The following is a 17,679-nucleotide window of genomic DNA, read 5'->3' as shown; positions in this document are numbered from 1 at the left end:
AGGTTCCAGCCTCTCAAATATGAACTAGTTTTATATCATTTAATACTGAATATTTTTGGGATTTGGAGTGATGGATTGACAAAACAAGACATTTGAAGACATAACTTTGGACTCTTAAAACTTCTAATGGGAATTTTTTGGGCATACTTCATTTACCAAACGATTAATTTAAAACATTAATCATTAATGACATTAGTTGCAGGCCTAGGTGTACCTATACCAGAGCCCATTCAAAAATATTAATAAATCCACATGAAGTTGAAAGTGGATTTTATTTAACAAATCAGCCTCATATTAGCAACAATCATTTACACATAGGCACACTTGTGGAACAATATAAAACCCTCAATCTTTACACACAATCCACCTTTTAAAAAGGTACACACACACACACACACTTTTTTCCTTTGCTGATAGGGCTTTTTTTCAGCTTCACCAAACTACATGAAAGAATCTGAAAAATGTCCCTCTTTCACATGTTAAAACATATCTGTCGGGCAGATGTCAATACATGACCACATAACCCTGAGAAAAGATCCAATTCGCCGTAATAAGTGAAAACACTTGTGTATGTGCACAATGGGAGCTCCAACACCATGTACCTACCATTTCATGAAGTCAGATCTACAATGATGATGTAAATAATTTGTGTTTAGACGGCTGCTCAGTCCTCCTGATGCAAGCTTTCAAGTGAAAGTGGGGGGTTGTGGATTAAAATCCTTCACATGTGGATTTTCAGTCATGCCAGAACCCAATAACAAAAAAAAATAATAATAATAATATATATGATACAAGTATTTACACATTTCTGAACAAAGCAGGGACAAACTCAATAAGAAAACAACCTGTAAACATTTCCTCAGCATCTCAATTTTGTTTAGTGCTGTAGGCCTAGATGTTGAGCTGCAGCTGAGCTGTAGGGAGACTCATTATTGAGTGTGAGAGTTTTCTGTAGGGACCAGGGTTTCACTGTTGGCCTGCTCATTCAGAGGAGCCTCCTATGAAAGGAAAAAGAATTACATTAATTCATTTTCAAAATGTGTATCCAAGCAATTCAATGTCTACAAGGTTCATGTTTATTGGCTCACCTTAAGATGTCTATAGATTCCCATTTGGAAACGACAGCAAACAACATCGACCAGGAATCCCACTACACCATGGAGCATACCTTCAAGTAAGAAAAATATCTAAATTAGTGTAGATTCTGATGTGCATGAGGGTTTAGATGAGGTGTTAATGATTTACGTTGATAAGTATGTTAGATGTCTGTAGTAGATGCTGTTGAGTCAATGTACATGTCAGTTTGGAGCATTTCAGTGCTCACGGACATCCATAAAAAAAAAATCAAATAAAATCTATGAAGGGTATTTTTTTTTTCATCAACATCTACCCTCTAGAATTTAAACTTGCAGCTTGCCAGTATCGCCATCATCTTTTGGGGGCCAGTTAATGACAAGAAATTCATCACCGCCACCCATTATCTTCTTATATTTCTGTGAGAACACCTAGCGATTCAATTTTAAAAGGTGTTTTTTTTTTTACCATTTGCTGGATAAGATGACAAGATCAGATAACAGTCAAAGTCTTAAATCCTTATTTAGCCCATTAACTACAGGTTCTGTCTAGATTTTTGATTGGTTACACTGCGCGTCTGAGGGGCAGGAACCACAAGAAAAATGTGTCATTTTGACAGCTGACCATTTCACAAAGCATCCAATAAGTTTTGAGATTGATTTTCTCCTTCCAGACAGTTGTTTTCAGTTCTTGCCCACATGAAAATCAACTTGCAGGACTTAAAATTTTGCCGATTTAGGTCATTTATGGTAATGCAGTTGCAAATGGGACTATTTTAAGAAGCAGTTGAGGCATTTAGGTGTAGAGGCAGCAATGTTTTCAGTTTGGCAGATTGTTGACTTCTAAGGTTAATTCAGTTCTGAAATGAGCTGCTGAACAGGTTGTCTGTCACCTTTTCAGAAGGTGCTGGGAGGGTGGTAGTGAAAGTAATATAGTAATGTAACGAGTAACGTAACTAATAACTTTTAATACCCAGTAATAAGTAAAGTAATATTACTTTATGAGAGAGTAATAAGTAAAAATTTACTTCCTGAGTAACTTGCCCAACACTGTAAGTGTCTGAAAGCTGTTTTTATACTGTAGTTACATTAATACAATAAAAGCGCGCAATGGCAGCCCAGAAATCAGAAAAGCCATCTAAAAATGTTGTTACAGCTTGCTCTGAAAGTAAGGGTAAAACATGACCCTTTTACAGATGCATCGCTGTGAAACATATTACCAGTTTCAAATGTTTCAGAGAAAGAGTTTAAGTACCTGTGGTGGAGAAAATGCCGCCAATGATGCCACAAAGTCTGATAAGGAACTGCCAGAGAGGCATGTGCTGCTCACTGACTTTGACCATGAGTGAGCTGATATCGTATTTCATAAAGATCCCTGAGACTCCATGGCTGCCCGCAGCATGGTTTATCACTCGGTCCTGCAGGACAACAAGAGGAATCCAAGCACATTCACCGCACTGATCCATAGCATACTACACAAATATACAAACCCATGCAAACGTTTAAACCTACCTGCTCTGTGACTGAGTACTGATGTGTTTCTGCAGAGACCCTGTAGGTGTTCAGTTTGGTGGGAACAATAGTGATGAAGTACTGAAACATGTGGTTAGCTGGAGATAATGACCACAAATGTCATGTTAGCTCAATGAAGCAGCCTTGTTTTTTTTACTGAAAATGGTTAAATGCTAGAGCAAAACAAAACAGTGCATATGGATGGAAAGGCATAAATTGAGATTTTTTTTTTTTAAAGGATTATGTTACCATGAGCTGAGACTTTCTCTGTGCCGTCCAGAGGGCTGATTATCCCAGGAATCGCTTCTCCAAAGGATAGGTGGTCAATCCGGTGAGAAAAGTTATAAGCTGTAACGCAACATCAAATTTGAGAACATACATACAGTAAATATGTATACAACAAGGGTTTGTCAAAAGGATTATGCACTCACTGTCATGGCTAACTAGTGCAGCTAGATGGGCATGGCCTCTGGGATGTGGAATGGACCTGTGCAAGGATGAAAAGGTCAAGTACCTGCTCTGTGTGTCTCATGGCCAAGTCTAAATCATCAGTTTTTTTATAGCCATGCAGATACATACTTGCCAACAGTAATGTGGAAATTTCCTGCAACTTTGTTGACATACAAATGTCCATATATCCTGCAGGCAGTATGGGAAGCAGAATTGTCCGCACTGTGGGGGAAAACAACACAATGGTAGAGGGAATCATTTTACACAATATAATAGATGCTAAGACACTTCCTTGATTATCTTTATAATCATATCGTAACTCCATACAAAGAAATATTTCATCTTGAGGAACCTGTACCTTTCAGACTGAACAGGAGGAGAACCTTTTATTGCAGCCTTGAATATTACATCCTGGAGAGAGTGCTCCACTTTCAGACGCTCCTGGATGTGAAGAAGTGTCCTGACAGTGACAGACAGAAACTTAAGGAACATTAAGGAAAAAAAAACTAATTTGGAATAAGACAAAACCAATTAAATGGACAAAAATGCATTTTCAATTTAGGTCTATAATTTATGCTCACAAGAAGACAAAAGGGGTGTCAACATGTAAACATTACCCTGCTTGTTAGTTCTCTACAAATCATGTAAAACCAAACAGTAAATTTACGGTGTAGGCTACAGGTAGCAAACACTTTTTGGTGTCCTTTAGACTTGCTGACATTGTTACCAATGGTCTGCTGATTTGTAAATACTGTAGCAAGACCAAAGACTGTACTGGTTGACACTAAATGACAGCTCAATTTTTAATGTAACACAAATAACATAGAAATAAGAAATAACGCTGGATGAAAATGCCGTCATATTCCTTTGGGGAGTGTCCATAAATAGATGTTAGAGGTGCAACACACAACTGCAATACAAGGTAAAAAACTTACATGTGCCATAATCTTTGCTCTGGAGAGAGCTCAAAGTTGACCTAAAATGTGACATAACAGAAATGTCAGATGAGCAAAATGAATTGTACCACTGTAACTCATTAATTATTTACGATACAGTGATTATATACTCACTGGTTCATATTTTAAGCCATCAGAGGCAACCATGGTCTCTGCCAGATCCAGGACATCTGCACCGATATCTGCATTCAACCATACACAAGTTAAAAACACCTTTCTCAACTCAAAATGTGCTTTATGAATGATTTTTCCAGAGCTGAAATACAAATAAAACAGAATTGTTGGTACTTACACTGGCATCTCATGGCCACTGTAATGTCAACATTTATCCTCAATTTACTGTAGGTGGAGAGCAGGTGTTGTTAGGAATCATACAGAGCCGATACACAGGGTTGAACCACAATAATCGATGTTTTTATTTTTTACCTGCTGTAGTCTTTGTCCACCTCATACTCGTACTTCATCCATGTATTTCTGTACACGAAGAATTCCAGGAAGGCAAGGATTGCCATGAGAGTGAATGCTATCAGAGACACTAGAGAGAGCACCAAAATTAGTTAGGTGAGTCCTTAGGGCAGGAGGCCGTATGTAACATAGCCAGAATTGAAGGCTACAATTAAAGCTTTACGGTATCTGTACCTGTCCCACCGCTGGCTGTGGACTCCACATAGCTCTCGGGAACTTTGGGGAAAGCGTCCAGCTCCTTCACCAGAGTCAGAGCCTTCTTCTTGGTCAGTCTCCTCATTGTAGGAGCAGCAGTGGTGTAGTTTCAGGTGACTCCCTCATAAAGTGAACGTCTTCTAGCAAGTTGTTACCGTTTGTTGTTTTGTGGGACGACCGTTGAGCAATGTGTAAGTTAGCTAACGTTCAACCATATGTTTCTTTTCTGTGCTGACGTAGACATGACAGCTGTTAGCACCGAGCTAATTATTTGACGTTATTGTTAGCTAGCATAGATAGCTAGCCGGCTAAAACGTGACGACGACAAACAGGTCTAACTTAAGTGAACAACACTGTTATTGTATCGTCATCTCAGTCCACGGTTAAATTGCTTATTTTCACAGTCATGCATCGAGAAATCCCGAAACGGGAAGTTACCCGTTATGACCAGCTACTGTGTCATTTGACCCCATTGCCTGAGAAAAATAAACTGCTCCCGTTTGGACTTAGCGCCCTCCAGCGACTTCTAACAAACAAACGTGCATTTAAAACGTTTAAAATAATATATAATGTGGTATATATATATATATATATATATAGTTAGGTTTTGGAACTTGCTAAGTTCCCACTTGCTGGTACAAGATTTTTGATCTAGCCAAGACTGAATCACCACCTGGGTCACGTGCCCCAGACCCTCAGGGGCCACTAAAGCTAAAGTTTTGTCTGTGTGCTAGTTGCTGTTAATACTGTTATGCAATTACTTTGTGTTAATTTGATTATTTGCACATTTGTTTGGCAATAAACAGTGCAGCTCCTACTTAACATGATATTATGCTCATTTGGTGCATAGGTCTTTTATTGGCTATTAGTGTTTGGTAAGTCGCTTGACCTGTTGGGGGATTCTTGGGCAATTATTAGCTGCCTGGCCCTAATTAACAACCTATTCCTCTCCTTGTCTGTGCATTGTGTACAGTATGCTGGAATATTATGCATGGATGGATTACGAGATGGTGGTTCCCTGGAAATAGTTGCTGTACAACAGAATAGTCTTCTTTTACCATATTCAGAAGACTCCTATTGCATTGTGTCAGTACTGAACATAAACTAAACCTCAGCATACTACACAATAGTACTAAACTAATAGTACTAAAATAATCACTCTCTTTGAATGTATGTCTTTTGTTTCTTGTGACAATCTCAGTGTTTATACTATCCCCACAGTTTACATTTCAGATAATTTAACTTAAATGTTGTTTAAACTTTCTCGTCGCATCTCAATTTTATTTACTACTGAATTTAAGGATTAAAAAAACCCAAAACATTTAGTTTATCTAATATGTAATGACTTAGCTGTAAGTTAAACTTTTTTTTTAAATCAGAGATATTGTTCATGTACCTCGAACCAAAAAGTCAACACACAATCTCAATTCTCACATTAACTTTAACTTCAAAGGAAAATGAATTCACATTATTCCATTGATTTTGACAATTATTAGTCTCCACCTATGGAGCATTATAAACATTTAGACACTATATTCTGTCTCTGCTTTTCATGGGAATAATTTTTCAAATCCACAAATAAAAACATAATGTAAAAATATGACAGAAATAAAAAAAGTCCATTTCATGCTGTACGTTCCCTTTTACACCTAAACGGCATCTTTAATGGGCAGCAATGATTGCTTGGATCCTCCACTCACACAACCTGGTTTCCAGCTCTCATATCAAAGAGCCTCTGCCCTGCTCCTTGAATAGTTTGCAACAATAGTTAATAGTTTAACAATAAACCTACTCCTTGGCTTCCCTGCAATGCAGGAAGCCAACAAAGGGAGCTTTTCTTGGCAGGGATCTGTAAAGCATCAGATTAAATGCTCCTGAAAACATTCGTGGATGCATTAACAAACATGGGCCCATAGAATAACAATGCTGTGACATGACAACTTTGTAATTATATGAGATCAACAGTAGTAACTACTTGCAAACCCTAAAACTATTATTCAGGTTGAGAACACTTTTGTCTTTAAGATAACATACATCATGAAATATTTCTTCCTTCAGACAGGTGTGTATCTCTTCAGATAAAAGAAAATGAAATATGCTTATAATCAGCATATCTGTGGGTTTTGTGTGGGCTTTTGCTCAGGTTCACTGTGTGTAGCATAGATATACAGTACATCTATATTGAGATATTATACAAATTCAAGTATTGTCTGCATTATTTTAGTGCTGTGCGGGCATAAGACAAATAAGCATGCCAACAAAAAACCAGCGTCCTTAGGCAGTTCATAGCCACATCTAACATCAAAGCTGTGATGTTCATTCCAACAAATGGAATAATGACTGGAAAAGTCAGCAAATATTGCAGAGGCAAACACAAACTCAAAAATACAACATGGCCTCCTGGTAAAATAAAGCTCTCAAGGGACTGAAATCCATCTATTCTAAAGGTACAGAGTCAGGACCCTCATCTCGTAGAACGGCTGTCTCTAGGACATCAGAGGTGGGCGTGTCAGGCAGCTCCTGAGACAGGTCTTCAGAGCATCTGCTAACAGTGGGTGAGATCACATCTGGACTTGTGTCACAGGACTCTGTGCTCTGTTCTGAGGTGGCTGTTGTAATTGTTGTGGCAACACTGGGGGGAACTGGGTCAAACTCATCATCGTCGTCCTCCAGGATGGGTGACTCATGGACGTCTGCCAGAAAAACGAGATGTTTTAGACAAGATGATTTGGGAAAGTTGACAGTGGTTATACAATGATGAATGGATGGAAAAGGCTAACTCACTGCTGAAAGCTTCTGGGTACTGCTTGGCAATCTTCCCTTTCAGTGTCCTGGAAAAACATAGAAGGTAAAAAAAATAAATAAAATGTGTGTGTGTGGTTGTTTGCACTGTGGGTGTAGTGACTTACCTGATCCTTCTGAAGACACTGTCCAAATCTTTCTTCATCTCCACAAGCGTGCGGGTGTGGAGCAGAAAGCGCTCGTTCATCTGCTGCAGCCGCACGTTCGATAGCCCATTGAAGTTGATCAGCATTTCGTTGGTTTTCTCAAAGCGGTCGAGCCTGTTTTCACAAAATAATTAAGCAAAGCAACATTAATCTTCAGATGCCCGCTTACCTGGATTGACCCCCGCTAAACAGCACACCCATTTTATATTTAGTAGTTTGATGTAGCAGATAAGCCGCACCAAGCTAATAAAGACCAGTCACGCCATGACACTCACATATGTCTCTGAGCCTGGATGATGGCGTTCACGTCCTCAGAGTTGACCATGCTCAGCATCCTGTTACAGAACACGCCAGATGCTGTGGGCTCCGCCATGATGAAGAGCTGTAACGTTACAGACTTTTAATAAATGTACTCTACAGAGTTGTATATTATAATATTATCAACAACATAGTTAGACATTGAAACCACGAGTCCATAAAGAAAGCGTAATCATGAAACTAACGGTCAGTTAGTCATGCTGGTGTTGTATGTTCGAGCTAGTTAAGAGTCGGTAGCGTGAATATACTTGACTATCATCTTCTACAGGGGCAGTAAAGTTCCTCTGTGATTTATTAATCACAGCAACTTTATAAAAAGCATCATCAGTTCAGCAGAGTTCCCTGTTAGCAGACTGGACGAGCCGCTGGTAAGTTAGCTCGAGAGCTAAAAGGACAAACCAAGCAACAAAACTCATATCAGCTACCTGAGGTTGTTTGCGTCGTCCTCTGGCTGTTTGAATAACAGATTTAAAACGACATCTGCAACCTAAATATACATCTGACAGCTGGCTGTAAAACAAAAACAAAGCACTCCCGTGTTTTTCTTACTTCCTGTCATAGGACCACGGTTTCCGGCGCTTTTGTCACGCTTCTTCCTTTTTTTCTTTATTTAAAACTGCGTACTACAAATGTACAATTGTAAATGTTATTGACAATTTGAATTTGATTATATCAATGTTTGTCAGATGCAGAATTATATTATAATGACAACAAAAGTGTGGATATTTCAAACATAAATACAAAGTAAATATATACGTACACGTATTTAAAACTAATGCATACGATTAGATTGTAATCAAAATAGTTGATGTTTTTTTGCCTTTCTACTCGAATCAAGGGCGGATAAATAGTGTCACTGTTGGTGGGGACATTAAAAACATTTCCCGGTGGCCGATTTTTAGAAATAAAGTCGCTGATGGTCTGAAAAAGGTAGGCAGCAGACCAAACCACAGTGAGGCATATGAGGGGAAAGGGCGTAATCTTTCAAAACATAAAAAACACATTAGAGTCTTAGTGGAGAACAAGAGCTGTTAACATTTATGTCCCAAATACATTCACTAGACACTGAGAGACAACACTGGTTATATTTATTCTTTTATCAAAATGATTACTAGAGAAAATTAAGTAGTGGCTGGGTATTGATAGACATGTTCCTACTCAGATAAAAACATTACAGGCTGATTAGCAGAGAAAAGGAGCAATGTTTTTTCCTCCTGGGAGCAGGGAATGGTTTCAAGACAACATAGAACACCAGAGAATACATCTTCTGCTCCTCCACAAGAGCTTCTCTCCTCTAAAATAAACTCTGACCCCTTGAAAGATTCTCTTGTGAAAAGGAGCCACACACACTGAACTATTTATTTGATGTGTTCCTCCCCCACTTTGAGGTAGAGTGTGAGAAAATATTGAATGTATATAATGTGAAATTAATTTATACAGGTTCTTGTAAAACATTATGTAGTTTGACACACTACAGAGGATACAGAGTGTGGTGAAATGTGGGAGAAGTAACGCTCTCTGAGCTTGAAATGTTGAAACCTGTGTGTGTGTGTGTGTGTAGTTTCACACACAACAGAGTACCCTCAGCACCCAAACACCACATATCTAATGTGTGTTATTTACAAGGACGGTCAACATAAAATGGGTGCGCATGAAGCAGGTCTTCACAGAAAATGAAGGCCAATGAGTTTCGGGTTGAAAACATTCCATCTTTACGATGGAAATCTAACTTTATGGTTAACTGAATTTGGATCATTCTGTTGAGTTAATTTTGATCCACACCGTAACACCAATAAATTCATTAACGTCATACTTCCAGAAAACTCAAAAAATTACTTTATTAAGGGACAAGTAAAAAAAGTACATAATGTATAAAAAATACAAAACCGCTTTGTCTAACTTGTAAGCTAAGTAAATGCATAGCAACAATACATGCAAGTCTAGAGTAAGGTATCCTACTTTTCTGTAACATTTTTAAGCTACAGGCTAAAAGGGGAAAAGCACAGTTTGGTTGCGATCTATCAGTCGTTTCAGTCTACATGATCCAAAGTGATGGTACAGAATAAATTCGGTTGCACGCAACTCAACTGATGAGTAAATAAATACTTAACATTTCACGAATATTGACAACCAGTAATCCAACGCAGTGTTAAACAAAGCCTGCGTGAGAATTACATTCGATTTCTGATATACAAAACCATACTACTACGCGTAAGCTAGAGATGAAAAGAATTCATAGTTTTACACTTCTAAGCGGGAATGCAGTGATACAAATAAATATGAAATAAATAAATCATGAAACCCATACAGCCGTGTGGCTCACCCAACCCCTTATGTACATAACACACCCGCTGCTCCCGACTACAACATCACATGTATGAAATTTCATATTAGTGTTTTGAGAATACCATGAACATACATACAAATGACCTTGGACAAGCACAAGTGTCCATAGAAAACCTGCATTGATTTAACATTGGGTGAATTTTAATGTGCTTTGGCTTTCGTTTGATAAATAAGGTAATATCAGGCTATATCACAACACATTTGTGGTATATAAGAGGCAATGTCGTAGAATTTCAGCTTGTATAAAGTATTTTACCATATACTGATCCAGGAATGATGGAAATCACTGATATTGGTATTGCTTAATGACTATAGACCGATTGTGTGTTTTGCTGTCTTGTGTGGTATTATTGTGCACAGACACTTGTATTTTACCTTATTATTTTTCTTCTTCTTTTTTTTTACGTATAAAAATAAGTTAGAGAAATGGATCCAAAAAAATAAAAGTAAGATTTACAGTTTATATATAAGGCCATGCAATTTTAGACTCATGCATCAGATCATCAGGTCTTTTGGATGAGTGGGCTTGCCATTCATGCAAAATGCACTATGTGTTGCTGAGGCCACAATAAATATAGCTACTGTCCCTTTTTGTTCCTTAATACCAATCCAGAATTAACACTAGCACTGTCTGTAACACATAATTAAGGCTGGTGTATTTGCTGTTGAAGCTGTGAATAGGCCTTATTCAAAATGGGACCCACATACGTATTTGCACACAGAGACGTTAATCTAGTCTACAAACACAAACTCTTTGATAGGAGTGTATGTCAATGTGAATAGACACAAACACAAGGGCTACTGTACAGGTCTGTGCTCTGTCATTGTAAAGTGTCATTCATTCCAAAACGAGTTATCCACCATTTCAAAAAAAGAGATATCTACTCTTAACAAATAAAGGGAAACTAATCCCATTATATTAGTCATCTTAACATACATGCTTATAAAATATCCCCAATGAGAATGGGTTCAATGGGTTTGAAATGTTGAGTCATGAATTTCAAGTAGCACCTTTTTCTGTAAGTAAGTGGATCTATTGTGTTTTGGAATAAAGTCTTTTAAATGTATCAGCAAACTAGAGCTCCAGCATTTCATCTATAGTAGAACAAAAACACCACGGATGACGGTCCATCGTCAGGATCTTAAGAATATTAAATAGAAAATAAGAGACCAAGTGGAAACACAACAGTCCATAAGTTACCATTGAAACATAATAAACAAACACCCGACATTATTATGGAGAAGACCAAAGGATTTTCAGCTGCTTTATGATTGAAGGCAATCTGAGGCAACTTCTTTCTGTAAGTGCTTGAGAAAAAAAACAGCACCCCAAGATTTCTTCAGAGATGAGTGCAAGGTGGTGGTGGTATAGGGGTGGTTTAACTTCACCACCCTTCCTCCACCACCACCCCGCTCCTGAGTGGAGGTGTTGTTTTCTCACACGTTGGTGTCTCCTTCACTTCCTCTTCCGTCTGGGATTTCTGCCCGCTGACATCCACGCCCACCTGGCCCTCTTCTACCTCCACCTCATCTTCCTCCTCCTCCTCCTCCTCCTCCTCTTCCTCTTGTTGCTGCTGCTGTCGTTGCTTGTTGCGGCAGCATGGTTTGAACAAGTGGGGGTCGATGAGCACCTCCCCAAAGCGCCCCTTGTAGATTATTCCACAGCATACCTTTTGCCTGGGAAAAACATGATGCATTGTATCCATTCAAATGTATGTAAATGTATGTAAGCAACACTAAAACAGTAACCTGTACCTGTTTTTTACATGCATTTATAGCACTGCATTAAAATGCATTGATAGTGTATAAACATCTAAAGTCAGTGTGAATTTTGTCTACAGGTATACAGGTGTGTAGGAGAATAAAATCATGCAGTAGAAGATAGTGGCGTCCAGAGAAAGAGAACATGTTGATCACAGAACTTTGTCAGGCAATAAAAGTGCCTGAAATCTAATTATCCAATTATTTAAATCTTACAAACACAAAAGAACACATAATGTTTGCTGTGATGGATTATCTAAAGAACATTTAGTCTCTAACTGCTTTTTACACAAAATGAATGAAAACCATTGATAAATGTGATTTTTAGTTAACAGACAAAACCTGGATATTCCTTATTACTTTTAGTAATATTAGAACAACAGCATAAAGATGTCAGTTTGACTTTCTTCCTACTGCAAAGTGGGAATATTTCAACATCAACTAGTGATATAAAAGCCATTTAATGATGCCACCATCTTTATTAACTTAGGGCAGGGCAATATGGCCAAAAATTTTATCATGATAAAAAAATTCAAATCATTTAATATTGATAATTATCACGATAAATGTCAAATCATTATTTCTTTCAAGTTAAAATATTCTTTATGGTCAGAACATGACAAACACTTGATGCCAAACAGTGTATCACTTAACAAATCTGAGGTAGAACATAAAAAAACAATTACGATAAAATATTTCCATCCATCCATTGTCAACCGCTTATCCTGCGTACAGGGTCGCGGGGGACTGGAGCCAATCCCAGCTGACATCGGGCAAAAGGCGGGGTACACCCTGGACAGGTCGCCAATCCATCGCAGGGCCACACAGAGACAAACAACTCACACTCACGTTCACACCTGTTGTTGTCAAGGACAATTCAGAACCACCAATCAACCTAGTCCACATGTCTTTGGATGGTGGGAGGAAGCCGGAGCACCCAGAGAGACGCACAAATTTGTAAAATGGAGTAAACTAAATGCTAGTCCATTTGTGATTCACATGAATTAAATCAAACATTTATTGAACATTTGTTATACTGTTATTGAAGAAAATTCTCGCGATAATTATCATTATTGTAAAGCCCTGCACAACCACACAGGTGTTTTCAATTAGCATGTCTGATTAAACCTCTAGTCAGGTGGAAGACCTCACCAAACTATAAACTAGTAAGAATGACAAAGGTGTGAGTTGTCCCACCGTAACAGGTGCAACAGAATAACCAGGAGGGTAGGGAGCTGTCAATCAAGCACAGTCTGTGTACTGTCTAATCAGGCAACATAACCACCTGTGTGGCTGAACTGCTGAGCATGTGATAATAAACCACTTGGACAAAAAGGGGCTCTTTGATTTTTCATGTAATACTTAAAAATAGGTACGAAAACAAGGTGCAATGTGTTAAATCCTAAATGATGAGTCAGCAGATCAAAAAGGCGTTAGTGCTTCACTGTCCGACTTACCTCTTCCAATAAGTTAGGTCCAGAAATGAGAAAACAGGGGAGCGGCTGGATCCTGGGCTGAGCTCAGTGTCTGAGCCGTCGTCTGACAGGTTGCTGTAGCTGGGAGACTGAGCTGGAGAGGCACTGGAGGTGGTGCTGTGAGCATCCGAATCTGGTGGGCAGAACAGAGTGTGAAAAGCGAAGGAATGATTAGGTGTGACCAATGTGGTACGCATGACACACAAAAAAAACTCTTTACAGAACAAATGAGTGAGTTCAGTTAAACATGTGTAGCTGAATGCCAGAACGCACTGTTTCTTTTAAGCTCTTTCTGCAGCCTGCTGATCTGGCTCGGACGTGCTTTCTTAGAGATGGATTTTATCTTCTTGGGCCTGGAAGTAACCTTTAGGCTTGGACCTCCTCTAGCATCAACAACCTGTATGGAGGAGAGGAGAAGTTCATCATTTTATATATTTTATCTCAACCAATTAATAACTCAATCATAACATCAGTATAGAAATCCAAACTCACATGGTTCCAGTTCTTCTTTGTTCCCACAGGTAGCTTTTTCCATCGTTTCACCAGGAGCACACAAGCATTACAGATCTCTCCAGATCGCATTTCACTCAGTCTGCAAGACAATTAAGTTTGTGAAGAAATGACACAGTGAAAAAATGTCTCTCCTCAAAGCCCACGTGTTCAGCTGTGCTCCTTACCCAAAACAGCTTGTGAAGTCTTTCTCATACCGCTTGCTGTCCGTGAAACGAGAGCTTGAGGACTTTGCACGACAGATGCAGCAACCATCCAAACTCCTGTACATTTTTGGCTTATGAAAGCCAAACATCTGCATGCAAAGAAATTTACAAATATTAACATTTCAGGCTCTACTCAGTGTGCATATTTGGTTAACTGCAGTGCATCCCTGCTGCCGTGCATTTCTGGCTCCGATCATAGGTGATACTTGTAGTATTTCAGTTTAGCTTAATGTGAATTAATACAGAAATAATCTGGTTTTGTCACGATCAGAGTGCACTAAAGCATCCAGGGAAAGCGATTTTTGTTGGAGCATCTCTCCGCTTTGACCCACATGGGGGAAGTAGGTCAACAGTCAGACAGCGTGTCAGACAGATCATGCCACCATGCTGCACTCACAGGATTCACCATTTATTTTGGAAATTCAAAATATACGCACGCACTTAGTCCGATCCTCCAGGCTGAAGAGGATACGTTATTTTCTATGGTTAAAATCAACAAAATAAGTACTGCCAGAGAAATGCAAAAATCTAAATGTATCCGGGGGAAATCACTTCAAATATAATAAGCACTCCGATTATGCAGAGGAATTATGATTTATGTTGCTAGGCAAAATTTAATCTCCACAGCACATGTAGTCCTGAACTGCGGCAAAACAGCGAGCCGCGCCCCCCAGACTGGGTTTTTTTCTTGCCATCAGTCCTCGGGGTCTTCTGGCAGTGCGGTGCCACAGAGAGCAGACAGACAGCAGGAGAAACCTAAGACCGCTCACTCTGCTGGTTATATCAGATACCACTTCAGGTTAAGCAATGGGAGGAGGGCTCGTTTTCAGCAGTAAGAAATCTAAAATGTTAAGTTCGTAAATGTAATTATGAATGATGGCACATTTAACTATGTATTAAAATAGCGTATACATCATATGTATTATATCAGTATGTAATGTAATGAAATGTATCGATGTAGCCCTATACTTTCCTGTTGCAGAACGTTTATTTGCAGACAAGTGCAAATAAGTGTTTCACAGATTTAAAATCTTAAAAGATAGAACTTAGTGGTCACAACTTGTATGACAAGTTTTCAAATGAAATAGATTAAATGCGAGAAGAATAATCAATAATAATCCAAACCAAACAGATATGATCAGAATGGTATTAGGAGTACAGTAGAAAGCAATCTTTAGCTCGGTGCATGTATCCGAGTGTCTCCTCTGTAAACTGCACACGATCTCTGCAGCAGAATACTGTACGTGACGCAACTCAACATGGCAACACACTTCAAAGGCGGAGGCAGTGTGGAGAAGGGGGTGTGATGCGATTTTCCGCAAAAGCTTTAATATTAAGAAGTAAACTGTAAAAATCCTCTTGAAATCAAGGAGGACGTGCGTGACGAACACGCCCGCTTTTTAAAATAAAAGAAGACGCCGAGAAATGCACTTGTTTTTATCGAGAGTAAAGTGCAAGTCGCCAATTTCGCCGCCCACTCCAGAGAGGAAGCATGGCATGCCACACGACCTGCTTCATGCGCACCCATTTTATGTTGACCGTCCTCTGCTCGACGATGCCCGACTTGCCTTCCGAACATCAACTTTATATAGAGAGGCAAACTAAGGCGAACACATTTCTAAAGCAAAATACCTTGCCCTGTCTTTTAAAAGGAAAGCCGCCATGAGAAAATCGTGTAATTTGATCTTTACTCTTTGTTATTCCTCAGCCGCGTCACTGCAACAGTCCTCCTTCAACTACATGTGCACGAAGTTGAAAGCGACGGCTTTTTGGAAGTCGGCGTTTGTATTATTTTCTCACACTAAACAACACGTTTTATCCAGTTAGAGGTTCATAAGGCGTTTACATATAGTTTGAGTTTGCGGTAGCTGTTTTGTTGACACCAGCGGCCGCGTGCTGAGTCGCATCTGTGGTCCGGGTGGGCGTGAGAGCTCCAACTTGGCGTATTTAGCAGGCATAAATGTGTAGTAGGCTGCTGGCGCACTACGGCCACACAATGTGGCCATTAATGCTGTTTAGAAGAGTATGTTTCGACCGTAGTGCTCACAATAACCGACTTTAAGCACATTTCGGGAGAGATAAAAGAGTAGTTTCCTCCAACAGTCAGATGCACCGAAGCAAACAATAACAGCCGTCCCTTGCTTAAGATGCTTGCCCGTGAAGACACTAATTAAACACCTCTTCGCGTTTATCTTCCATTCCTTCCACTTTGCCCGGTTACTTTTAACTGTTCATGAGGATACCTACACACCACGTTGACCCCCCAGTCGGTTTTACAGTAGGCCCTTAACACAGCAATTGTTCTGAGACAACTCGAACGTTGTTTTGAATTACACATCTGAAAAGCACAACTAAGACTTTAAAAAACCTAAAGCTTCAAAGACCCGACACTACAAATAAAAACAGGCGGCATCAGTTACCTTGCTGCAAGTTGCTTGAAGCTGTTCAAAGTAATAGTCCAAATCCCACGCGCGTCGTTACGATGTGAGTATTATGAAAATCAACCCGCATCAGTAACCCGTTCCCTTGTTGATGTCTGCGCTTGTGGACGGGACTGGATAGTTGTGGACATACTGCGCATGCGTCGTATCCACACCTCCATTTCAGAGTAGGGCAGAAGGCTTTTTTCTTTTTCTTCAATCAAACTATTTACATAAACAACGTGTGACGTATCCGTGCGTCTGCATTCTACTGGCCTTATAAGGATGGGAACATTGCGCGGGAACAGGGGGCACGGCCCCGGTTGCTATGGCACATTGGAGGGTGTAAGCGAGGGGGCGGGGCCTGTCGTTTTACTACTCAACGCCAGATGGCCCGTCTGGAGGCCTACGGTTTTTAGGGGGCTCGGCGTCTAGCAGAGAGATGCGCTTTGTTGATTTGAATTGCGTGACAACAAGCCAGATTAGTGGTAGGCTAAATAAAAGGTGGGTGAAACATGGCCTCCATCCAGTGGTCAGTTTAGGGCTAATAACCATCTTGATAGTCAGCAGCGAACCAATCGTCCTACGGCCACATAACACTAACGTTACACCCGTTTGATAAGATTTACTAGGATGTATATATTGTTATCGCTCATTGCAAATAAAAAAGGGGGATAACCGAGTTATTACATTGTTATAATGGAACCTTGAATTATAGATCGGTGGGCAAAATAAGATAAGACTTAATTGATCCCTCACTGGGGAAATTCACTTGTTACGTCAGCTCAGGATACAGCACAACAACAAGGAAAACACAAATTAAATAAAAAATAGAATTGAAAAATACAAAACATAACAGAATTAGAAGAATAAGAGTTATATGTACACTATATGCACCTTTTACAGATGTGATTAATATGAAACATTGCAGGAGGTAGTGTCAGGGTGTATAATTAAATATAATTGCACAGGAGAAAATTATATATACAGTATAGTTTAGAGTGGTAGTTAAGTTCTCCAGTACAATTCTGCAATAAATGTACT

General features: G+C 39.4%; 4 protein-coding genes across 7 annotated transcripts in view; 1 reads left to right on the top strand and 3 right to left on the bottom strand.

Moving 5' to 3' along the window:
• LOC123961427 (zona pellucida sperm-binding protein 3-like) overlaps positions 1–17,679 on the top strand; it is a gene marked incomplete in the record, with an annotated part of 791,580 nt that overhangs the window by 191,457 nt on the left and 582,444 nt on the right.
• Positions 254–5,138, bottom strand: ergic2 (ERGIC and golgi 2). Its single transcript, XM_046036844.1, has 13 exons — positions 4,631–5,138; positions 4,418–4,526; positions 4,284–4,330; positions 4,106–4,173; positions 3,971–4,011; positions 3,394–3,495; positions 3,165–3,257; positions 3,017–3,072; positions 2,835–2,933; positions 2,586–2,683; positions 2,329–2,491; positions 1,089–1,168; positions 254–998 (listed from the first exon to the last, which is right to left on the bottom strand). The coding sequence occupies exons 1-13, from the start codon at positions 4,734–4,736 to the stop codon at positions 930–932; spliced, it is 1,131 nt and encodes a 376-aa protein (XP_045892800.1). The 5' UTR covers positions 4,737–5,138; the 3' UTR covers positions 254–929.
• Positions 6,075–8,488, bottom strand: kxd1 (KxDL motif containing 1). Of its 2 annotated transcripts, none has more exons than XM_046036862.1 (5): positions 8,467–8,488; positions 7,875–7,981; positions 7,561–7,713; positions 7,436–7,482; positions 6,075–7,344 (listed from the first exon to the last, which is right to left on the bottom strand). In XM_046036862.1, exons 2-5 carry the CDS (start codon positions 7,970–7,972, stop codon positions 7,088–7,090), a joined length of 555 nt encoding a protein of 184 aa, XP_045892818.1. In that variant the 5' UTR covers positions 7,973–7,981; positions 8,467–8,488; the 3' UTR covers positions 6,075–7,087. The 2 variants fall into 2 exon arrangements, with proteins under 2 accessions (XP_045892818.1, XP_045892817.1); XM_046036861.1 differs by having other exon boundaries at positions 8,343–8,485.
• LOC123961448 (SIN3-HDAC complex-associated factor-like) lies at positions 9,731–16,795 on the bottom strand. Of its 3 annotated transcripts, none has more exons than XM_046036855.1 (6): positions 16,636–16,795; positions 14,177–14,304; positions 13,992–14,091; positions 13,773–13,896; positions 13,482–13,632; positions 9,731–11,940 (listed from the first exon to the last, which is right to left on the bottom strand). In XM_046036855.1, the coding sequence occupies exons 2-6, from the start codon at positions 14,302–14,304 to the stop codon at positions 11,649–11,651; spliced, it is 795 nt and encodes a 264-aa protein (XP_045892811.1). In that variant the 5' UTR covers positions 16,636–16,795; the 3' UTR covers positions 9,731–11,648. The 3 variants fall into 3 exon arrangements, with proteins under 3 accessions (XP_045892811.1, XP_045892813.1, XP_045892812.1); XM_046036857.1 differs by lacking the exon at positions 16,636–16,795 and adding an exon at positions 16,062–16,081; XM_046036856.1 differs by lacking the exon at positions 16,636–16,795 and adding an exon at positions 15,848–15,868.

Source organism: Micropterus dolomieu, linkage group LG22 (genome assembly GCF_021292245.1).
Source record: "Micropterus dolomieu isolate WLL.071019.BEF.003 ecotype Adirondacks linkage group LG22, ASM2129224v1, whole genome shotgun sequence".
Lineage (NCBI taxonomy): Eukaryota > Metazoa > Chordata > Actinopteri > Centrarchiformes > Centrarchidae > Micropterus > Micropterus dolomieu.
The sequence above is the reverse complement of the archived record's forward strand: the minus strand, read 5'-3'. Positions and strand labels throughout refer to the sequence as shown.